This window comes from Saimiri boliviensis, chromosome 3, assembly GCF_048565385.1.
Source record: "Saimiri boliviensis isolate mSaiBol1 chromosome 3, mSaiBol1.pri, whole genome shotgun sequence".
In the NCBI taxonomy this organism is placed as follows: domain Eukaryota; kingdom Metazoa; phylum Chordata; class Mammalia; order Primates; family Cebidae; genus Saimiri; species Saimiri boliviensis.
In genome coordinates this window covers 117,472,537-117,497,679 of record NC_133451.1, presented here as the reverse complement: position 1 = coordinate 117,497,679, position 25,143 = coordinate 117,472,537, and the positions used below count along the sequence as shown (strand labels likewise).

The following is a 25,143-nucleotide window of genomic DNA, read 5'->3' as shown; positions in this document are numbered from 1 at the left end:
GAAGTTCAGGATGCTACTTCCCGCCTAGGTCGGATAGGAGTCAGAGTTTACACCTTTTACTAGTTTTATTTGTATTCATTTAGAGGTCATTATCTGTACGTCTTAACCTCTTAAATATTAAGCAACTTAATGAAATATTGAATATGTCATTGATATATTCAAGGCAGGAGAATAGGGTCTTGGCGGCGGGGAACTTAAACAATTCCTACAACTAAATCACATGGAAAACCCCCGACATTCTACCACCAAGTAAATAACTTCGTAACTCCCCTTTAGCCTCTTCGTTTAGGCAGGGCATACACCAAGTAACCGATGGAAACCTCTGCAGAGTATTTAAACTCAAGAGCATTCTGTAACCCGGCTTTTGAGCTGCTTGCTCGGCCGCCCCCACCCTGCGGGGTGTGCTTTCGATTCTAATAAATCTCTCCTTCTGTTGCCTCATTCTTTGTTCATTTTGTCCAATTCGTTGCTCAAAGCACCAAGAACCTGGACACCCTCCGCCAGTAATATATTGATATATTAAATATAGATATTATATATTAAATAGCACTGACATATTACATGTTAAGCAACTTAATAATATATTGACTAATGCACAACAGTGATTTATTTAAAATATCTTTTGAATACTTGAGACTATTGATAACACACAAAGCATATAAGAAAAGAAGAATCTGTGATTTTTATTGTATAATGCCAAAATCAAGCAGGATTATTGTACAGTTAAAAAGCAAATCTTAACTAAAATGCTGAAAAAACAGTGTCTCAGCTGTAAGAGTGACAAACAATATGAAAGTGACAATTAGTCCTCCACACGTTCACAGTGTGCGCAGACTGTAGACTCTTCCGAACCAGCAGTATCATGGATATTTCTCATTCCAGGGTGATGGAACTCAGCCTTGGGAATACTCAACTATTTACATCAAAGTTCCAAAGTGACATCTCAACTGCTCCCTGAATTCAGCAGGCAAATGAATGTTTCAGGTATAGAAATTAACTCAGCCTTATAACTTCAGCTTGCTCTTTGAATCTTGGAAGTATAAATATTTCCAAAAGCTATTCATGTCTGTTTCCAATAATCAGACTCTCTTTTATTGCAAAACTAAAAACCTTTTTTTGTTGTATTTCAAAACAAAATTTAAAAGGCCAGGTGTGGTGGCTCACACCTGTAATCCTAGCACTTTAGGAGGCCAAGGCAGGTGAATCATCTGAGGTCAGGAGTTCAAGACCAGCGTGGCCAAAACCCCATCACTACTAAAAATACAAAAATTAGCCGGGCATGGTGGCACGCACGTGTAATTCCAGCTACTTGTAGGCTGAGGCAGGAGAATGGCTTGAAGCCAGGAGGCAGAGGTTGCTGTGAACCGAGATCTCACCACTGCACTCCAGCCTGGGTGACAGAGGGAGACTCTGTCCCTAAAAAAACAAACAAACACAAAAAGCAAAAACAAAAACAGTCTTTCTAGATAAGGACTACCTTAAACATAGGATATATTTTATGGTAAAATAATACATTCCCGGTAATATATTTTACAATGATCATCATCACTAATTATATGGGAATATCTAAGATGCTATTTATTATCAGAATTTTCAAGATCAAGAGTCAAAGAATCTCAGTGGGACCAAGCGATTTTGCCAACGCCATCTCCTGAGTCTGTGACCGTGGGAGGAAAATTCTGTTTCCACAAAGCCATTTACTGATTAGCCTTCAGAAAGCAAGCCTGTCTACAATACTTTTAGTAAGAGAATTGTTTCTACCTTCCCATAGCAGAAACTCATATCTCAGGAAAATACAAGTAAATATTCATTCTAATAATCATCTCATTTACTAATAAAAATGAATTGCAAGTGGTTTTTGCCCTTGGGTATGCATGTTAAAAAAAAAAAAACATTTAACAAAATCAACACTGAGACAAGTATTTACTAAAATAGAAAGTTTTTCCATTGAAAAAATACTGTAATTAAACTTGTTAAAAATATGGGTATATATTTTACTCTTTTACAAAGGAAATAGCATTATACCCTTTGCAACAATTATCTTTCATTCTAAGCACATCCAAAAAAACCAAAAAGATCATCACAAGCCCTCATATAATTCCAACTTTTTAAAAATGAGGAATGTTTTAAGACATTTAAAATGTTTTAAATGTTTAAGACTCTAAGTTGCCATAAGCTCAGTGGCCAATTGTATATTTATTAGTAAACAATGTTCTTATGTGTTTATATGTTTATTTTGGGTAAAATTAAGCCAATTATCATAAATAGGCCTGAAATAAGGAGAAACATTTTCCTAGAAGAGATATAATTGTGATAGAATATAATCACTTACAAATACAAATACAGAAATTATGACATCTTTATGTAAAACTTAAATTTACCATGGAACTTTTTAAATTGAGAAAGTTTCTCCTTTGCTAATTGAATATTTAAATAAATTTAATGTACTGAGTTTTTGGATCCCAGTGCTACTCGCAATTTATGATGAAAGGCGCTGATCCGTTCTTTCTGAACCGGCCAGTTCAAGATGCAGTGAGATTTAAACATTCCTCTTCGCAAGCAGAGTGCATGGTTCAGTTTATAATCTGGAATCTCCTCAAGGAAAATCAGTATAATGGAATCTAGATTTTGTTCAATAGCTTGTTGAACTGCATGATGTACCTTGAATCTAAGTAAAGAAATGTATTGAAGAATCAATATACGGTTTTTAATAGCCTGAAGCACTACTATTTAAAATACTCTGTAGAGTTTAAACTGTTACTGACACTCAGGGAGTTTTTTTCTTAATTTTATTTTTAAAATTCTTTGAGTTGTGAGTAATATTGCTAATTTAAAACTTTAATTGAGGCCAGGCATGGTGGCTCATGCCTGTAATCCCAGCACTCTGGGAGGCCGAGGTGGGTGGATCACCTGAGGCCAGGAGTTCAAGACAAGCCTTGCCAATATGGTGAAACCCCAACTCTACTAAAAATACATAAATTAGTGGGGCGTGGCAGTGTGCACCTATAATCCCAGCTACTTGGGAGGCTGAGGCAGGAGAATCACTTCAACCCAGGAGGAAGAGGCTGCAGTGAGCTGAGATCACACCACTGCACTCCAGCCTCAGCAACAGAGCAAGACTCCATCTCAAAAAAAAAAAAAAAAAAAAAGAAAGAAATGTTTAATTGATAAGCAAGTACACACTTAAAATTTCACAATTTTTACCTACCTTTTGCATAACGGGTCTTTTAATAGATGGTGTGTTATAACGAAAATAATTTTTCTGCTTCTTTTGATGCTGTTAACAATTGCTTCCAGTTCGAAAACACCTGCCTCAAAGTCCCTTTCTTCCAGACAAAATTTGAGAGATTTGTCTTCCTCTTCCATTGGGGAGAAGTGTTCCCAGACCCAATCCTTGTCTTTTTGGGCATGAATTATATATGCCGCATATTCAAACTGTTCTGTCTGTCTGTCTATTTCTTTGAAACCAAGAACTCGATGTACTGAAACATTCCAGTAAAAAGTTATCCTCCAGCCCTCAAAGTGGATGAGAAGTACCATAAAGATAAAAATCAATAGGATACTGGTACTGATTATGAAAAAGAGTTCAAAAGGGGCACTGTCTTTGCAGGATGCTGTATCAAAAAGCCCCACTGGGAACCCGTGATAGTGAGGCGGCGTATTGCAGAGGTAGCGGCTTGACAGCTCAGGGATGTTGGTATGGGTCTCATTAATCCAATTAACAAACCAGGCGATGCTCTCACACGTGCAATCAAAGGGATTAAAACGCATGTCTAAATCACGCAGGTTCCTGAAAGCTGGCCCGAAAACCTTCTTCTCCACTGATGTTATGAGATTCTTCTGAAGGTTCAGTGACTTTAGAGACACCTGATTATCAAAGACAGAAGCTGGAAGTATGTTTAAATTATTCAATCCTAAATCGATGATCTTTAGTTCAGATAAATCCTTGAAGACCTCAACGGGGATCTCGTCAAAGCCGTTAGACTCCAAGTTAAGGATGTGGAGATGGGACAGACCCTTTAGAAAATAAACAGGACCACCAGGGTTTGCATGTTTCCAGAGCCGGGCTAAGTTGTTATGCTGCAAATCCAGAATTTCCAGTTTCTCAAGACCGTCCAACGTGTCATCGTTGATGTTGGCTATGTTATTGTTGCTTAGGTCCAGAATGGTCAAGTTCCGAAGAGGCTGGAACGGCGAAGGAGAACTATCCACATTTTTAAGGGCTACCCTTCGGAGCATCAGTCGTTGAAGGCTTGGGACCAGGGCAAAGGAGTTCCTAGTCAGTTGCAGGTACTTATTGTAGGAAAGATAGATTTCAAAAATTTCTTCTAGACCTCTCCATTCCTGGCCTGTGAGTTCTTGCCCAATTTCATTAAGGCCCAGGTCAAGTACTTGTAGGTGACCCAACCAAGAGAAAGCACCACTCTCTATTTTTGAGATTTTATTCTTGGTTAGGTTGAGTAGGTGTAGGGGAGAATGAGCAAGTGATACAAAGGTTTCGTTTGTCAAAGTCCGCAAACTTGTAAAGGAGTTGGATAGACCCAAGTATTTCAGGTTTATCAATCCTGTGAACATATTGCTTTTGATGCCTGGAATATCATTATCGTCCATGTTAAGATGTTCCAAACATTTTAGCCACTGAAAGGAAAAATCATCAATCTTGGGGAGCGAATCAAGGGAAGTACTTTGTTTAGAAAAAGACCGTTTCAAATTCAGGTACCGCACACTGAAAAGCCCGTGCAAAGAGTGAGAGAACAAATGCTGTATGTTGTTATACTCCAGGAAGAAATACTCTAGATGTGGCAGCCACGCAAAGGAATCGTTACCAACTACATTTAAGTTGTTGTGGGACAGATCCAGCATGGTGAGATTTGTCCACTTCAGACCCAAGAAAGTTGTGTTGCTGGTGGTGGACAGCTGGCTGTTACTCAGAGACAGACTCCGAACGCTTGTGTTTGCTAATTCCAAACATAGCTTCTCTGTGAGGCTGGGACCCAGCTGGACATTGTTGAGAAAGAGGCCGAATAATCTTCCAATTGCATGAAAACACCCTGGGGAAAACTAAAGGTAGGGGAAAAAGAGGTTAACAATCAAAAGAGCACAGACTCAGGAAGGCTTTTGAAAAGCTTCAACGTGGCTCTTTACCCCATCCAACCCCGCTCCCCCTCACCACATCCTGTGGGCAGGCCATTTCTCCCCCTGTCCTCTAATGCAGGGGTCCTCCCCTGCCCGGTGCCTGTAGCACCCACCTCTGACTCCAGCCTCTGATCTTCCTGGGCCACTGGCTAACCTCAGCACTCACAGCCTCAGCTCAGGTGCGACCTCTTCGGGGAGCCTTCTCTGACTTCCCAGTCCAGGATCAATCTCCTGGCACTTTCTCTTTATCACCATGGGAACAACTGCAATGAACAAACTGCCTGTGAAGTCACTCCTGGGCAGCTCCTGGCTCTGTCTTGGTGGCCCGCTGTTCTCAGTGACCCTCATGGGAGGAAGGAGTGGATGGCTTTCATGACGAAGCAGTGACAGCACTTTCCCTTCTGGAATGCTGAGCTCCAGCTCTCCCTCTCATCTTTCCACCCAGATTTTCTCCTGACTTATTTTACTGTCACGTTTTTCCAGCTCCCTTCTGCTCCGTCCCACCTGCTTACCACAGCCTTGGATGTCCTGGCATTCACAGAGGAGACAGAAGAACAGCAGGTGGAAGAGGAGGAATCCAGGGAGGATGGGGCCAGGCCCAGGCAGTCAAAACCACCAGGGGAGTCAAGGGCTCTGATTTTCTTTCTCATTTTTTTTTCTTTTCTTTTCTTTTTTTTTTTTTTTTTTTTTGAGATTAATTTTCACTCTGTCCTCAACGCTGGAGTGCAGTGATACCATCTCAGCTCTCTGCACCCCCCGCCTCCCGGGTTCAAGGGATTGTCCTGCCTCAACTTCCTTAGTAACTGGGATTAGAGCCGTGCACTACCACGTCTGGCTAATTTTTTTGTATTTTTAGTAGAGACAGGGTTTCACCATGTTGGCCTGGCTGGTGTAGAACTTCTGACCTTGTGATCCACCCCTACCTCAGTCTCCCAAAGGGCTCGGATTACAGGCATGAGCCACTGCATCTGGGGTTGGGGGGTGAGGCTCTGATTTCTAATGTGTCATTTGGGGGATGGTAAGACTAATGGAAAAAAAGAAGTATAGAAGAAAGGGTGTTTTATCATAAATAATTGAGTTAAAATGCAAAGCAGAAAATGAGGAAAGTAAGTATGATAAGTCTACATGATAACATTACTTTACAGCCATTACAATTAAGCTTGGAATGATTAATTGTATGGGAGATGTTCAAGATATGATATTAAATCTGAAAAGCAGGCGACATCATGATCTTCGGAGGGTGACAGAGCATAGTTGTTAGGAGCAGGGCCTCTGTCCAAGTCAGCCAGAAACCCAGCTCTGTCCCAGGTGGATCCTGTGGGGCCTGAGATATGTCACACAAACTTTCTTCATCTCAGTTTACTTTTGTGAAAATGACAATTAAGAATAAGCTGATTAAAAATACTATGTACATAAAATATTTTTAAACATTTATCACAGCGTTTCACACACAGTGTTAAAAACAGTGGCTGTTTCTGACTGTGGAGATTTGAGTGATTTTTTATCACCTTTTATTATTATTGTCTCTCATTTATATATTTAATAAGATTACTACAATAAGTATCTTAATCATAGAAAAATGCTGTTCAGGCTGGGCATGGTGGCTCATGCCTGTAGTCCTAGCACTTTGGGAGGCCAAGGTGGTCAGATCACCTGAGGTCAGGAGTTCGAGACCAGCCTGCCCAGCAACAAAACCCTGTCTCTGCTAAAAATGCAAAACATTGGCTGGGCACAGTGGTGGACACCTGAATCCCAGCTACTTGGGAGGCTGAGGCAGGAGAATCACTTGAACCCCAGAGGTGGAGGTTACAGTGAGCTGAGATCACGCCACTGCACTGCAGCCTGGACCACAAGAGTGAAACTCCATCTCAAAAAAAAAAAAAAAAAAAAAAAAAGAAAGAAAGAAAGAAAGAAAAGAAAAATGCTATTTAAAAGGTAAAATGAATAGCTTGCACACAAAACATTTTAATATATCAGAATAAATTTGTATGCCATTTGTTTTTATGTCTGAGAAAGAACAGAGTTGTAATTGAAGATTTCCAGTAGTCTCATGGCCTGGAACGAATGTGTGTAAAATACAGACAAACCTGTATGTGAACATGTGGTATCCTATTTAGGGAAAGGAGTCAGTCTAGCAGGATCCAGGGAAAGCAAAAGAGCAGATAAGTTATACGTCTGCCTTTCTTCATGATCCGGGGCACATAGCTCTTTTGTGAAAATAACTCACAATCTTCCTGTGCTCAGCTGTCGCCAGCCCCTGGCAGGTTCGCCCACTGCCACCTTGGTGCTGTCAGGACTGTGCAAAGTCCCCTTCAGCACTCAGCATAAACATGATCCTGTAAAGTCCCAGCAAGCCTTGTTTCTTCGCAGTCAGCTTCTCTTGCTGATATGCCCATTGTCTTCTCGCACTGTCTTTTCCTTCTTTCTCTAACAAATGTGCCTTTCTCCACCTACAACAGTCTTGGTAAATTCTTTTACCCCTGTGCCACCGGCCCAGATCATTGTTGCTCCCCCGCCACAGAAAATGATTAGATTGAAGATCACGATTCCAAGAAGAGACGGTCTAGTCAGTTCATTAAGCTGACAACACCGAGCACTGCCCCTTCCCTGAATTCTTTACCACACAGGCCTATGAAACAGTCATTATGATGCCCGTTTGAAAGCTGGGAGGCTGCAGAGAGAGAACTTGAATAACTTGCCTGATCACACGATTGTTAAAAGACAAAGCCCGGAGACCAAGCCAGCTAATCCAACTGCGAAGCTGGGGCTCTTGACCATCGTACTCGTTTATGAACTATTCTTTCAGAGACTTTGTGTGGTAGAGAGCACTGATTCCCCTTTACAAACGAGGGGACAGACTCAGAGACGTTAGGGATGTTCCCGAGGTCACGGCACGGGGTTCCACCCAGTGCTGCAGGATAGCAGAGCCCCGTCTCCTGACCTCTCCTGGGGCTGCCCAAGCTCTCATGAGAATGGCACCAGTATCCCCAAGAAGTAGGTGTGAAGGATTGCTGCAAGACAGGCGAAGCTTACCACGCCTCTCTGGAGACCTTCAGATTCCTGTGTATGTGACACAGAGAGGGACCACCCACCTTAAAGGCAGAACATGAAATAGTTTTACCCTATGTCTTACCTCTTTTATTTGATTTGATGACAACTCTAACTTTTTTAAAGATGAATTGGCGAGGAAATCAAGTTCTTCGCTTTTCAGTGCTTGGATTTTATTGTTTGATAATAGAAGCTCTTGGAGATTTTCCAGCTGAACCTGAGTTCCTAATTTTGTAGATGACAAGCCATTATGAGACAGATCTAATGTGATTAAATTCTGATGGGAAAAATAACATGCATATGTTAGACTCTTGCTGTCAAAAACAGTTCTTTTAAATGTAAGCACATCTTTAAAATATTTCAACAGCAAGATCTCACCTTTCTATTTTTCTGTAGAATACTAACAGTAAGCATAATAAATAATCTGTGTCCTGATTAATAATCTTTGCTATATTATAATCTTTGTGATGGTTACCCCTGCAAGCATTGTAGGAAGGATTTTATTTCTTACTTCAAGAGTCATTTTATATTTTTCTTACCAAAATAAAAAGGATTTAAACTTATATATAAGTTTATAAGATATAAGGAACATTGCTAATTTATGAACTTATTTATCATAACCATTTACTTATGATGCCAGGAATTTTCACATGATTTATCAACCATACAGTGTCATTCATTAATCTTGAAAATAAGCATCAGAATGTTTACTTAAAAAACATGAGTAGAATTTTGCTATCTATGAAATGTTAAATAGATGTTTATATTGAGAAAGATTTATAGTTGCATACATTTTGGCTCATAACTAGTACAGAATATTAACTTTTGTCTGCTTCGCCGGTATTGTGGGATGTTTTATCACCCTTTGCTTCTTTTGAATGTGTTCGCTTCAAATTCAGGCAAAAGGTAAGGAAAAGCTGATACCAGTTAAGGCAAAACCTAATGTAATCTCTGTGAATGAGAAGCAGTTTTTTTCACGTAAGTCTTTAAAAAATAACATTTTGCAATGATTTCTCTAGCCAGCTTTTGAGGCCTTTGTAGTCAAAGGTATTTCATCCACATTAGACTCTGAGAAGACCCAAGAAAAGATTTAAAATAGCTAGGGAGCAAATCACTTTCTGATTCACAGCATGTTTACATTTGTACATTATTCTTGGCATCTGGGGAAGAACAATGCTCAATTTTTTATAAAGGCCGTAAAATGAAGTAACTTGAAAATCACTTTGGCTAAAGAAAAGCACTTAATAATTGCCTCAGATTTAGAAACCATAGCATGCATTTTTTTCTGGTGCTCTAAAGCATCGTAGGGTGAATATGGTTAACTACAATTTATCGTATATTTTTTAAAAGCTAGAAGAGAGCATTCTGAATGTTCACAACATAAATGAGAAACATTTGAGATGATAGAGATGATAATTACCCCGATTAAATCATTGCACATTGTATACACATATTGAAAGATTATTCTGTATCCCATAAATACATGCAATTATTACATGTCAACTAAAAAGAAAAGGAAAAAACAGACTAAAATTCAAGCAAAGCGCTGAAAAGAAGAAAAGCTGTAGTCACTGGAAAAGTGACACCACCACTGAAAAAGTCATTGAAGTAGCCATCAAGGCAACTTCTTAAACCAGGAGTAGGTAAGTTTTAGTTGAACAATTCACTTTATCATTGTATCAATTTGTTAATTTTATTTAAGTGAGAATTTGGACTCAACACTTTTTCATGACTTCACATGCTAAATCAGCAACATTGTTAGTTTATTTTCCATGTTCTTATGGGATATTCTGATTCTTCTCTGTTCATGACTTCTGCCTCTTGCATCTAAATTCTATTTCTCATGGGAGAAAGTGAGAGAGGCAAACATTTAAAATTAAGGATGAAACTGATTTAAGAGTATATTTTCTCTTTTGGAAGTGTTTTCTATTATAATGGCAGTATTTGTGTTAACTTGGATTAGATTGGATTTCTTCCTCTTTCTTGATATTTAGATAGTAAGTCTAAGGATGGATAAGTGACTTAAAAACATTAGTAACAATAAACATTTTCATCTTACCTTCTGGTTTTTAAAGGGATCATTTTTAATTTTCTGGATTGAGTTGGACATGAGGTGGAGTTCAGTCAAATTCGTGCAGAAGACAAAAGTTTTATCAGAAAGTTGAGACAGCTCATTGTGCTGGAGGTTCCAAACTTTTAGCATGGGAAGTTTTTGGCACAATTCTGGCTCCAGTTTTGAGATGGTGTTAAATCCTACATCCAAGATAGTTAGCTGGCTATACCTTGTAAAATTGGCCGCCGGTAGTCTTCTGAGTTGATTATGGGTAAGATTCAACACTGTTATGTTTGTGGGGAGGTCATCGGGTACCTGAGTCAACTTCAGATGGCTGCAGTCAGCAACTTCATGGCTAACAGTGCATTTGTTGGCAGAGGATACACACAGCATCCCAAAGGGCAAAAGTCCCCCCCAAAAGTAGATGTAAGGCAAAGTCTGTCTCATGATTCTGCTGTATAAAAGAAACATTAAGAAGTAGGAACAGCATTAATAGCACATGGCTTTCAAACACATTGGTATATTCATTGTAAAATACATCACCAAAATTGACTATGTATGATATTATTACTCATACTCTTATGCCGTGCAAGTACATATTATACAAGTAATACATCAAATGGAAACATTTCAAACACTGCAGAAAGGTGAAAAAGTAAAACATCCAAACTTCCTTCCCATCCTTCACCTTGATCCCAGCTTCAGGGCAATGTCTCTGTTTTGATAGGTTCTGCCTGTAATTCTCATGGTCACCTCCATAACTTAATACTCTTGCCCTTCTATTTCCTCATTTACTGATTTCAATATAAATATAAGGAATTTAATTACATTTTTCCCTCATTCTCTTTACAACTTACTTTTCTCTAGTTAATTTTTTTTTTTTTTTTTTTTTTTTCCCCCGAAATGGAGTCTTCCTCTGTCTCCAGGCTGCAGTGCAGCAGCATGATACCGGCTCACTGCAACCTCCACCTCCCGGGTTCAAATGATTCTCCTGCCTCAGCCTCCTGAGTAGCTGGGACTACAGGTGCGTGCCACCATGCCCGGCTAATTTTTTATTTTCCGTAGAGACGGGGTTTCAGCATATTGGCCAGGATGGTCTTTATCTCTTGACCTCATGATCTGCCTGCTTCAGCCTCTCAAAGTGCTGGGATTACAGGCATGAGCCATGGTGCCCAGCCAGTTAATTTTTATTTTATGTAAAATAAACAAATACATCTTTCCCACACTTCTTCCTTTCCTATGTTTCCTAAAACTGTCAATTTTAACATTGCTTGACATTGTCAAGATGTGAAATGTTAGCATTTTATCCTGAAGCTAGGATTAAGTATGAGGTTGTCGGCCTACGTGAATCCAGAGAATCTAAAGTCAGCAAATATCATTTACAATTTTAAAAATTGTTTGTATTTATTTATTTAATTTCAGAGACAGGGTCTCACTCTGCTGCCCAGGCTAGAGTACAGTGGTGCTATCACGGCTCACAGCAGCCTCCAACTCCTGGGCTCAAGGGCTCCTCCCACCTCAGCCTCCCAAGTAGCTGGGACTACGGGCATGTACCACCACACCCAGCCAATTCTTTATCATTTTTTAAATTTTATGCAGGGATAGGGTCTCGCTTTGTTGCCCAGGCTGGTCTCAAACTTTTGACATCAAGTGACTCTCCAACCTTGGCCTCCTAAAATGCTGGGATTACAGGCATGAGCCAATGCACCCAGCCTCAGTCACAGTTTGACAACCATATAAATAAATATTCACTGCAGATTATAATAGAACTGAAAAATTGTTATCACCTACTGATGTAGCCGTCCTATTATAGTACAATGCATTCTTCATGTGTTTGTAGTGATATAGCACACACAATTATGGACAGTACTAATAGTGGATAATGATAATAAATGAATATGTTACTGATTTATATGTTTACTATACTATACTTTTTATTATTATTTTAGAGTGTACTCCTTCTACCTATTTTTTTTTTAATGTTAACTGTAAAACAGCCTCAGGCAGGTCTTTCAGGAGGATTCCAGAAGAAGGCACTGTGGTCACAAGACATGACAGGTCCGTTCACGTTGTGGCCCCTGAAAGCCTTCCCGTGGGACACGACGTGGCAGAGGGCAGAGACGCTGATGATCCTGACGCTGAGCAGACCTAGGCTAATGTATCTGTTTGTGTCTTCATTTTCAACAAAAAGTTTTAAAAAATGAAAAGAAAAAAATTAAAAATAGAAAAAAACATAAAATAAGAATATAAAGAAAGAAAATATTTTTGTATAGGTATACAATGTGTTTGTTTTCAACCAAGCATTATTACAAGAGTCAAAAAGGTTTTAAAAATTAAAACATATATAAAGTAAAACAGTCATAGTAAGTTAATTATTGAAGAAAGCAACATTTTTAACTAGGTTTAGTATAACCTAAGTGTGCAGTGCTCATGAAGCCTTCGTGGTGCACAGTAATGTCCTGGCCTTCACAGTCACTGACCTTTCAGTGACTCACTCACTCAGAGCAACGAAATAAGAGAGGACACAAATGGATGGAGAAACATCCCATGTTCATGGCTAGGATTTTACTAATATTCTAATTTAGTTCTCAGAAACAGGAAAAAAAAAAAAAACCTGGCTTCCATAAACTAATATTCCCATCTCATGGCCTTTACAACACCGGCACTAATCATTGTAAAGTTGTGCACAGTTTTTAGGGTTTTTTTTTTTTTTTTTTTTTTTTGAGACAGAGTCTCACTCTGTCGCCCAGGCTGGAGTACAGTGGCACAATCTCTGCTCAGTGCAACCTCCACCTCCCAGGTTCTAAGTAATTTTCCTGCCTCAACCTCCTGAGTAGCTGGGACTATAGGTGCCCGCCGCCACACCTGGCTGATTTTTGTGCTTTTAGTAGAGACGGGGTTTTGCCATGTTGGCCAGGCTGGTTTCCAGCCCTGCCCTTGTGATCTGCCCATCTCGGTCTCCCAAAGTGCTGGGATTATAGGCTTGAGTCACCCAGCATGCCCGTCTGCTGTGCCCACAGGCCACGAGGAACGCCACAGCCAGGCCAGCAAGGATGCACGTTGCTGACTTGCCCAGGAGCATGAAGAATGCAGGGCTGGCAATGATCCTCCCAAGTGCCGGGGACCCGATCCCCACCCACCACCTCTCTGAGAGCCTCCCAGACCTCTCTTCCGGTACCATAAGGGCTTACTAACTCCACTTACCAACTCACAGGTAAAGTCCCTACGATACATTCTCCTTGCTTAGGTGAGAGGTACCCCTCAGGTAGGGCTCCAGCTAGAGGTCAGAATTGCTGAAAAGGACTAATCCATTACAAAGCATATCCCTGAACCACTGAAGGACTTTCCCCATCTGAAGACATTTCATCAGTGGGCAAAACTCACCAAATGCTAGGCAGGAGGCATGAAAGAGAAACAAACATGGAGAGAAACTTACGAAATTTCAGAATTGCAACCATGCACACAAAAATCCTAAAACCTTCATTTCCAGAGAAAAGAAATCTTGATTTAAAAAACTCTTTTTATCAGTAACATGAACCACTAGAAAACAATAGAGATAAGCTTTCCAAATATTTAGAGGAAATTATTTTGAATTTAAAATTTCATATCCAGGAAAGGCATCATAGCTCATCCCCATAATCCCAGCCCTTTGGAAGGTGTAGGTGGAAGGATACTTGAGGCCAGGAGTTCAAGACCAGCCTGGGCAACTGCCCATATCTACAAAAAATTTTTTTTAATTAGCCAAGTGTGGTGGCACAAACCTGTAGTTCCAGCTATTTGGAAGGCTGAGGCAGGAAGATCACTTGAGCCCAGGAGGTTGAGGCTGCAATGAATCAGGATTACACCACTGCACTCCAGCCTGGGCAACAGAGCAAGACCCTATCTCTTAAAAACAAGAAAATGACCTTTGGCCAGCCACAGTGGCTCATGCCTGTAATCCCATCACTTCAGGAAGCTGAGGCTGGAGGATCCCTTAAGCACTGGAGTTTGAGATCAGCCTGGGCAACGAGGGGAAACCCCATCTCTACTAAAATTTTTTTAAAAATTAGCTGGGCAAAGTGGTTCACACCTGTGGCCTCAGTTACTCGAGATACTGAGGTGTGAGAATTGCTTGATCCAGGGAGGTCGAGGCTGCAGTGAGCCACGATCGTGCCACCGTACTTTAGCCTGGCAACAGAGTGAGACTTTGTCTCTAAATCAATAAATGAAATACAATACAATACAACACAATTTCATATCCACCTGAATAACTAAAGAAAATGATACAAGTATCTTGAGATATACAAAAATTCAGTAAGTTTATATTTATAGCCATACGATCTGTATGAAAAGGTTATTCTAGGACATGCTTCAGTAAAACAAGCAAAAATACCATTAAAAGACGAACGGAGAGTGAAGAAAAAGTTGTTGTTGAATGAGATCTAACAAATAAAGAAAATGGAAAAGAAATTTTAAAAAGACTCACTGGGCTGAGGAATTTTGGAAATGTTTTGTGAGAGCACATGAAATTTACTTTTTTTTTTTTTTTGCAAGTGAGAGACAATGATGCCTAATGGTGAGGACATGGGGTCTGGAGCCAGACTCCCTGGAGTTAACTGCTATTCATAGTTTGGTTTGTAAACTTTGCAATCTTTTTATTAGGTTAATACACAGGCACCCCCGCATGCAGACACCTACTGGCACATGATCATCTGTAAACCTGGGAATCAACTTGCTGAAGCTTTTACGCTGCTGAAGCCCGACTCTTATTTTCACCCGAGTGCCCCACAGCTGCGTGGGCCGATTTCTGATCCTCCCATACACCTGAACATTGAACATCTCTCCACTTCTCCATTGCTTCCACTATGCTTCTAGGTGAAAGAAAGCATTGACTGACTCCTAGGAACCCCTGAATGTTCTCTCCCGTCCAGGACACTGTCACACAATGCTAGCTCCTGTCTCCTCTCCAGCCAATAAAACTAAGAAAAGGGAATACGCTCTTTTCGCCTCTTGGAGTTTTGTTTCTTTAAGGCAAAGATGCGATTTTTTTCTTAAAAAAAAAAAAAAAGAAAGGCTGTTGCAAAATGATTTCCATAGCTTCCCTAATGAGTTTTTCCAGGTACAAAATGCTGCAGAAGAAAAAATTAAATACTGCATAAACATTTTATCATATTAACCAGATATTGATGCTGTTACTTGTACGCTGAGTTATACCCTTCTGCCACACTCATATCACGTCCCTCTTCTTCCACTTCCTTTCCTGAATAATTCTGACTAGATTTCAAGCACCAGATCAAAGAAAGACCAAAGAAGGCTGAAGCCACATGCATTCTACTAACTCTACCCAGCAAGAGAGACCCCGCACAGTGAGAATGTGAAATGTACACCTTTACTCACTTTGATCACTGCGGACAATTTCTTTTTTCTTTAGTCCAAATCCAGACATTTCATCAGGGAAGCTTGTGGCAAATAGACTGCTCTCTCGAAAGTGAAAGTGAAGCTTAAAAAAGAATGTTTTTCTGTTGGGTGCATTCCAAGAAGGACAGAGGGAGGAAACAGAAAGAGTCTCCCGCAACCTCAGGCAGGTGTTTCAGACGGCTCCTTAAAAACGTCTTGTTTTTTAGTTTTAACTGTTTTTAAGCTGAGATCCTTGGATTTCATTGAAAGGGTCACAGGTTTAGCAATAGCTGTTGAAAGTGGGGACCTCACCATTTGATGTGGGCGGGGAATCCCTCAATTTTCTGCTAGACTCATGCGAAGCTGTCAGAATTGAGTAGCGAATGGTCACAAGGACAGAAGAAAAAAAAAATCCCTAATCAAAGCTAAAGTACTTTCACATCTTTTGTCTGGCTTTTACCTCTTTGCAACGCTATAAAATAAGCCCAGCAGAAATTAACATCCTCATCCAAGAAGAAACTGAGTTTCACGGCAGAGAAAGCCAATCATGGCAAATCCAAGAGCCAGCCCACTCCTGCTGGGCACTTTTCCACGGTGAGGCATGTTAGGGAACCAATTGGTATGCCCAGAAAAGTCCAGATCCACTAAGCATTTTGTTTTTCAAATCACTTTAATGACTCCAACTAGTTAAGAGAATGTGCTTGTTAAGAAATGAACTCACATTTTTTCATTACAGATATACTATATTATAACCATATTGTTAAATAGTAACATATCACAGTTGGAGGAAACTGTAGACCACCTAATCTCACTTCCTTGTTTGGGAAATTAGGGAAACAAAACCCAGGGAGGTGAGTGATTTGCCTAAGGACGTGCCACAAGCCACCATATGGTTCTATCACACAAAGGAATAAAACAGCTGGGGTGGCTGGGACGTGGCATTAGCTTGAACTGACTGCAGAATTGATGGCAAGACATAAGCACCACGGTCAAAGTGCCCTCTCCTGGACTCCAGCCTTAGCTAGACCGTCTTATACTTACTGTGCTCATGGTTCCCTGTCTCCGATTTTCATTGGTGACAACTGTAACCTAATACCATGCGTAAACCGATGTCCTGAGTAAGTGACTGACCCTCACATCTATCCATTGGGATGTGCGGGAAAACTTGACTAACAGCAAAGATTTCTTCTCTGTGAGCACCCTGAAGTCAGGGCGAGGTTGATTCTCTGTATACTAACTCCCCAGACACTCTCCAAGGAGGACCGTTCCTTTGGCCTTCGATGAAACAGACTCCTCTTCAGAACTCAAACCTTCGCACGGTCTTCTCCCACGCCAACCCCGGGCTTGACCATTTGACTAGCTCTGGCCAGTCTGATACTAGCAAGCATGCAGTGAGGTCTCATTACCAAGCACGATTACCAAGGCTTGAGAGGCAAGCAAATTAGTGATTGTTGTTGTTTTAAATTAAAACAAACAAACAAAAAAAGCTGCAGTGGTGTCATATGTATTATTAGCGAAACAAAACACATAGTCTCGACAATCCTTCACATGTATCCCTTATGCCTTATGACTCCTTATGCAGATTAAATTTCCCATGACGTTGGTTGACTGATGAATGGCTTTCAATAAATAAATTTTGACAGTCTCCTAATGCAATAGTTTGAGCTTAGTACCAGTTCATATTCAAATAGTATTAGTCCTCGATTCTTGCCGGTTTCTAAATACAACACAGATTGCTTTCTCTCCACCGTACATTTCTTAACTATGCATTAACTTATTTAGCTATGATGGCGGTTGAAGACACACTGAAAAACCTCATTTTTCCCTTTCTAAAAGAATTAAGGCTGGGTGCACTGGATCATTCCTATAATCCCAACACTTTGGGAGGCTGAGGCAGGCAGATTGCTTGAGCCCAAGAGTTCAATGCCCGCCTGGACAACACGGCAAAACTCCATCTCTACAAAAAATACAAAAATCAGCTGGACGTAGTGGTGCATGCCTGTAGTCCCAGCTACTTGGGAGGCTGAGGTGGGAGGATCACTTGAGCCCAGATAAATTCAAGATTCCATTGAGTCATGATTGTGCCACTGCACTCCAGCCTGGGTAACAGAGTGGGACTCTGTCTCAAAAAAAAAAAAAAAGAAAAAAAAAAAAAAAAGGCCGGGCGCTGTGGCTTAAGCTTATAATCCCAGCACTTTGGGAGGCCTAGGCGGGTGGATCATGAGGTAAAGAGATTGAGACCATCCTGGTCCATAAGGTGAAACCCCGTCTCTACTAAAAAATAATACAAAAATTAGCTGGGCATGGTGGCGCGTGCCTGTAATCCCAACTACTCAGGAGGCTGAGGCAGGAGAATTGCCTGAACCCAGGAGGCGGAGGTTGTGGTGAGCTGAGATTGCGCCATTGCACTCCAGCCTGGGTGACGAGAGCAAAACTCCGTCTCAAAAAAAAAAAAAAAAAAAAAGAAAGAGAATTAAATAAAAAATCACGTAAAATAGCAAATTTAGTAAACACTGGTATTTCATAGCATTACAGATCTGCCAATCTTAGAATAAAGAGAAGCTATATTATTCCCAGCACAACTGAGGTCTACAGAATTCTAGCAGCTAAAGTCCCTTAAATTTATTAACATTCTAGAAACTTAAATGAGTTTCCTCCTTCCATTTGAGTGGTCATTTTAATGAGAATTTAGTAAGATACTATTTGCAAAATTTCTGGAAGAATGACTTGACAAAACAGCAAGTTACTAGAGTGAGGAGCAAGGTGTGGTCAGTGACTTCCACTCACGCTGACCTACAGGCACTGTTCTTCTCTACCCACTCCTAATAACAATTCTGTTTTTGTTTTTTAGATGGAGTTTCATTCTTGTTGCCTCAGTCCACTCCTAATAACAATTCCTTTTTTTTTTAGAGGGAGTTTCACCCAGGCTGGAGAGCAATGGCGCAATCTCCGCTCACTGCAGCCTCTGCCTCCCGGGTTCAAGCAATTCTCCTGCCTCAGCCTCCTGAGCAGCTGGAATTACAGGCATCTGCCACCACACCTGGCTAACTTTTTTGTACTTTTAGTAAAAATGGGGTTTCAGTATGTTACCCAGGCTGGTCTCGAGCTCCTGACCTCGCAATCCACCCGCCTCTGCCTCCCAAAGTGCTGGTTACAGGCGTGATCCACTGTGCTAGGCAACAATTCTTAAACAGTCATTTTAATTATCCTTTAAATTGTTTTAAAGGATAAAACAACCATTTCAACTGCAGATAAAGATAGTGTATGTTCTGTAGACAGTCTAGTCAATTCATCATAAGATTTATAAGGGAAAGTATATCATTTTCATTATCATCATTATCAGCACCTGCAATACTGAGGCTTTACAGGACTGTCTTCACAATCTCCTGAATGGATGAATTTAGACATGAGGATTGCATCACTGCAGCTTCTAACTGCATATATAGAGGACTGAAATTGTGGGACAAACAGAAGACTCTTGTCTCAATGCATCTACATGAAAAGGCTGTTTAGTACTGAACAATACAATAATTACACTTTGCCAGGCTTTGTGAGGGTCAAACATATAGAGAACTAATTGCTCAGTAATACTTACATTTGTGTCAGCAATGAATATCTCATTGTTGTGAACTAGTGGGTATTTGAGGCAATATCATGCATAGACTTAATTTAAAATGGCTCTTAGAGTCTCAGAAGTAAATCTTTATTCATGGTGTTGTATGTTAAAATGGAGACCAGGCCGGAAGAATCCATGAACATACAAAACCAGCAAGGACTCATAAGTAACCTCAACCTTGCTTGATCTGCAAACATAAGTGACATATGCAAACATAGTAACTTGAGCACTCTATCTTGTAAATGCCTGTATTAAAGAAAAACATAAGCTCAACCAATCAGAAGCAGCCAACAAACTATGTAACTAAAGACTTTCCAATGAGATAGACCAAATAAGGTCTCTGTATAACTGTGAACAGTTAAGCACTGTCTCTGCCCTACTCCCGTCTCCATCCTGAGAAAGTCTTCTCTCGCATTCCCTTAGTGGAGTCTCTCAGCCCCTTCTGGTTCATGAGTCATTGCTGGCTCAAAACCACTTTAAAATTGTATTGTGCCTCAGTTTATTTTTTTATTTGTATAGATTTACGGGAGTACAAGTATCATTTTGCTCCATGTATAGATGACATAGTGATGAAGTCAGGACCTTTAGGGTATTCATCACCCAAATAACATACATTGTACCATTAAGTATCAGATTACATTGGGACAAAGAGCTAAGGAGACTGGACCAACCGATGTTTTCTGGGTTAGCAGGAAGCCAAAGTGAGACTAGATGTTTTTATCATTAAAATTTCTCACGGGTATGTAATGTGACGAATATATTATGAACCTAAAAAAGTGGTTAAATTCCCTAAGAGTACCAGATAGACAGTCACTGTGAACTGTGCTCGGCTGAATCCTTCACAGTCACCATTCGGAAAGGACATGGCTCTGATCTGTATGGGCTGAAATTCTAGGAAGCATTTCTTTTCTTTTTGAACCCTTTCTCTAAAGTGAAGGTACAGTTCCTCTTACCAGTGTCACTTCCATTTCTGCTCACTGAGCCTCAGCTAGTTTGAACCAGGCTCAACCAAAGACCCCAGTGACAACTTTAACAAGGGAGGAAATGACACATGTCCCTCTCCCTACTCTCACTCTTGCCTATGGAGTGGTATTGAACTTAAACTTCCCTTCTGAAAAAGAAACCCATGCTTGCCACACAGAGCCTGTGGTTTAGCCTCCACTTTTATTTATTTTTCATTGTATTTTTTGTAATTTTACCAGGTAATTGAAAAGCGATACTTCTTTTTTTAATTTCATGAGCTATGCACTGTTTTATTCCTTCTTTTTAAACCACTTTATTGAGGTATGATCGATACACGTAAAGCTGTACCTATTTAACATATACAGTTTGATGACCTTGGAGACAAGTATACTCCATTCCAAAAACCTATCCATCACCTCCAAAAATTTCCCTTTATTCTCTTTATTTATTATTATTTTTGTGATAATAGCACAACATAGAATTACCCTCTCAGCAAATTTTTGAATATGTAATGCAGCATTGTTAGTTATAGGCACTAAATTGTACAGTAGCTCTCTAGGGCTTACTCACATTGTATAACCTGGACTTTGTACCCTTTGACTAATACCACCCTGTTTACCCCTCCTCCTAGCCCCTGGCAGCCACCATCTCACTCCCTACTATTCCAGATTCATCATAAAAATGATACCATGTAGCATCCCTCTGTCCAGCTGCATCTGGCTTATTTCACCCAGCATAACATTCTCCTGGTTCTTCCATGTTGTCACAAATAGCAGAACTTCATTTTATAAGGTAGAATAATATTCTATCGTATATGTATGCCATATTTTCTTTATCTATTCACCTATCAATAGGCACATAAGTTGCTTCCATGTTTTAGCTATTGTGAAGGCAATAGCCTCAAAAGAATAAAATACTTAAGAAAAAACTTAAAGAAGTGAAAGACTTGAACATTGAGATATGTAAAACATGATGGAAGACATTAAAACAGACACAAGTAAATGTAAAGACATCTGTGCTCATGGATTGGAAGAATTGATATTGTTAAAATATCCATATTACCTAACATGACCTACACATTCATACATAATCCCTGCCAAAATCTCAATGGCATTTTTATAGAAATAGAAAAGATTTGCTGAAATATATATGAAACCACAAAGGACCCCAAATAGCCAAAGCAATCCTGAGCAAGAACAAAGTTGAGGGCATAAAATGTCCTGATTTTGAAGTATATGACAAAGCTACAGTAATCAAGACAGTATGGTACTGGCTTAAAAACAAACTAATGGAACAGATTAGAGAGCCATAAATAAACTCATGCATAAGTGTTGGCCAAGTGTTCTTTGACAGGGCTGCCAAGAACACACAACAGAGGACAGAATAGTCTCTCCAGTAATTGGTGTTTGGAAAGCTCAGTATCTATATGCAAAAGAATGAAACTGAACTCTTGTCTTACACCATACACATAAAATCCACTCAAATTAGTTTACATTCCTAAACATAAGACCTGAAACCATAAAACTCTTAGAAGAAACACAGAGAAAAAGCTTCTTGACATTGGCCTTGGCCAGTGATTTTTTTGGATATGACACCAAAAATCCAGGCAACACAAGCAAAAATAGAAAATTGGTGACATCTTGTTGTCTCTTATAAATCTGTGAAATGGATTTGGATAAATGGGGTCTTTCTCTCTCCTTTATTAACAGTGTTATGACATGGCTCCTCAATCCCTATGCCCTGAATTTGATATTTATTTATTTATTAAAATCAAAAGTAAAATTTTAGACACAACTTCACTATCATCCTCCATTTAAAATATCCCAATAAAATTAAGTAGGCATCTAATAAATGGAACTACAAATGTCTGTCAAAACCTCTGAGTGATCACAGAAAGGAGTCTGAAGTATCGAAAACAGGTCAGAACTTACCATAATCAGACTGCATTGGTTACTGGTGAAAGTTTATGATCATGCAAATTGATCTCCATTTTATAGTGCAAATTTTTTAAAAATCAAATTATGCTTTAGCCAAATGACCCAATGTTTCCTTTATATAATGCAAATTTTAAATCAACATGAGAAATTAAAAGGAAGTTCAGAGTTGGAAGGGATGCTCAGTTACTTTGAACATACCTCCTTCTTTTCACCTAAGGGTTACCTTTATCTCTATCATGGAATGATCTTATGATAAGAATATGAGAGCTGCTCCCTAAAAAGTGAGAAGTAAAAGTGGAAAGAAGTGAGGAGGGGGAAGGCTTACTGTCATAAATATTTGTTGATAAAATAGGTAAATCTAACAAAGTTCAAAAAACTCTCTAATATAGAGTTTACAGCACATATAGAATGCCTAGTCTTATTCTTTATCTAGAAATAGGACTATTTAAGAGGTGAGTGTACACTGTAAAGTCATCAAAAGAAATAATAGCATTTCTTTTTCTTTAAATTACTTGTTTATGTCATTTACTTGATTTTTCTATTTTTATTGTGGATTTGTAAGAGGTTTTGTGGATGCTACCAAAATTAGCTTTGGTCTAAGTGTGTTGCTAATTTTGCTTGATGTATTGTTTGCTTTTGGTTTTTCAAAGTGGTTGTCTTTTTTTTTGTTTGTTTTTTGTCTTTATTTTTGAGACAGAGTCTCACTCTGTCACCCAGGCTGGAGTGCAGTGTCACAGTCTCGGCTCACTGCAAACTCCATCTCCAGGGTTCAAGTGATTCTCCTGCCTCAGCTTCCCGAGTAGCTGGGACTACAGGAACATGCCACCATGCCCTTTTTGTATTTTTAGTAGAGACACGGTTTCACCATGCTGGCCAGGCTGGTCTCTAATTCCTGACCTTGTGATCTGCCCGCCTTGGCATCCCAAAGTTCTGGGATTACAGGCGTGAGCCACCGCACCCAGCCCATGATTGTCTTAAGTAGTCAAAACTTCCTCAAAAGATTGACATCAGCCAAATGGCAGACTAGGAAGTTTCATTTCCTTGTTTTCCCTGTGGAACCATCACAAAATGACCAGAAAGTTGCCGAACAAATCTTAAAGTAGCTCTGGAAAACAGTCAGAGGTCTACAGCAACCACACAAATATCTAATTAAAAATTCACCTTAAAAATGTAGGAAGTCATATGGCATTTTTCTTTACCCCTGCCCCACTCTGTCCTTGGCTTAGCATGGTCTTGTTCTAGAGGAGGCAGTAGCCCAGCTTCTGGTGATCCCCTTTTGCCTATCTGCAAAAGCTGAGAGAGGTCACTGTTTATCCAAGCATTCACGTTCCAAAAAAAAAAAAAAAAAAAAAAATAGGGTACACAAAGAAGCAGTAAAACATGGTCCAATCAAAGGAAAATATACATCTCCAGACAATATCCCTAGAAAGCACAGACATTGGACCTACTAGATAAAGACTAAAATATCTGTCTTGAATATGCTCAAATATTTAAAGAAAAACACAAAGAACCAAAGAAAATGAGGACACCAATAAACGGACAACATAAGAATGTCACAGAGGCCGGGGATGGTGGCTCGTGGCTGTAGTCCCAGCACTTTGGAAAGCTGAGGCAGAAGGATCACTTGAGCTCAGGACTTTGATACCAGCCTGGCCAAAATGGTGAAACCCTGTCTCTACTAAAAATAGAAAAATTAGCTGGGCATGGTGGCACACACCTGTAATCCCAGATACTTGGGAGGCTGAGGCACGAGGATTTACTTGAACCCAGGAGGTGGAGGTTGCAGTGAGCCAAGATTGCATCACTGCACTCCAGCCTGGGCAACAAAGCAAAATTCTGTCTCAAAAAAAAAAAAAAAAAAAAAAAAGTCAGCATAGAAATTGAAATTGAAATTATTTAAAAAAGAGGCCAGGCACAGTGGCTCACACCTATAATTCCAACACTTTGGGAGGCCAAGGTGGGTGGATCACAAGGTCAGGAGATCAAGACCATCCTAGCCAACATGGTGAAACTCCATCTCTACCAAAAAAAAAAAAAAAAAAAAAAAAATTATGAAACTGAAAAATACAACTGAATTGAAAAAATTTACTAGAGGGATTTCAACTCAAATTTCAGATTTGAGGAAGTAGAAGGAAGATTCAGTACATTTAAAGGCAAGACAATTAAAATTATTGAGTCTGAGGAGCTAAACAGGGAAGAAACAAAAAAGAATGAACGGAAGGGAAGAGAGCCTAATGGCCTTGTGAGACCCTGCAAGCAGGCCACTATACGCATTATGGGAGTTCCAGAAAAAAAAGAGAGACAGAAAGGGGCAAGGAGATTATGTGAAGAAATACTGTCCCCAATTTCACAAATGTGATGAAATACATGAGTCTAAAAATCCAAGAAGTTCAATGAACTTTAGGTAACATAAACCTAAAGTGACTCACACTAAGACACATTGTAAACAAAATAAAAGTCTAAGGCAAAGATAGTCTTGAAAGCTACAAGAGAGAAGTTATTTATGATATAGAAAGATCCTCAATAAAATTATTGGTGGATTTGTTAGTAAAAACCTTTGAGGCCGGAATGCAGTGAGGTGATATGTTTAAAGTGCTGAAAGAAAAAAAAAATCTATGAATCAAGAATTCTATATCAGGCAAAACTGTCTTTCAAAAACGAAGGAGAAATTAAGACATTCCCAGATAAAGAAAAATGGAAGGAGTTCATTATCACTAGATCTGCCCTACAAAACATGCTAGAAATCCTTCAGATTAAAATGCAATGATTTTAGACAGTTATTCAAAGTCATATCAAGGCATGAAGATTTTCAGTAAGCATAGGCACATGCTAAAAAAAAGTTTTATTATAATTTTGTTTTATAACCTTACTTTTCTCTTTTCCAGAGAATTTTAAAGATAAATACATAACAAAAATTATAAATTTATGTGAGTACATGATGTATAAAGATGTAATTTGGAGATCAATAGCATAAGGTCACAGGAGGTGGAGATATTTAAAAGTCCAGTTGTGTG

The 25,143-nt window shown here is 39.6% G+C and overlaps 1 protein-coding gene across 1 annotated transcript; it reads right to left on the bottom strand.

Moving 5' to 3' along the window:
* Positions 1 to 659: 659 nt before the first annotated feature.
* On the bottom strand, positions 660 to 15,715 carry TLR3 (toll like receptor 3). Its single transcript, XM_003933825.4, has 5 exons — positions 15,614 to 15,715; positions 10,244 to 10,691; positions 8,270 to 8,461; positions 3,209 to 5,061; positions 660 to 2,668 (listed from the first exon to the last, which is right to left on the bottom strand). Exons 2-5 carry the CDS (start codon positions 10,682 to 10,684, stop codon positions 2,440 to 2,442), a joined length of 2,715 nt encoding a protein of 904 aa, XP_003933874.2. The 5' UTR covers positions 10,685 to 10,691; positions 15,614 to 15,715; the 3' UTR covers positions 660 to 2,439.
* Positions 15,716 to 25,143: the final 9,428 nt, after the last annotated feature.

Excerpts from the sequence above, each read along its gene's own strand:
- TLR3 (XM_003933825.4), bottom strand. The coding sequence starts at position 10,684 with ATGAGACAGACTTTGCCTTACATCTACTTTTGGGGGGGACTTTTGCCC. Across the intron at positions 8,462-10,243 it reads ATCCCTTTAAAAACCAGAAG|AATTTAATCACATTAGATCT; the intron begins GTAAGATGAAAA and ends TTTTCCCATCAG. Across the intron at positions 2,669-3,208 it reads AAAGACCCGTTATGCAAAAG|ATTCAAGGTACATCATGCAG; the intron begins GTAGGTAAAAAT and ends TTCTTTACTTAG.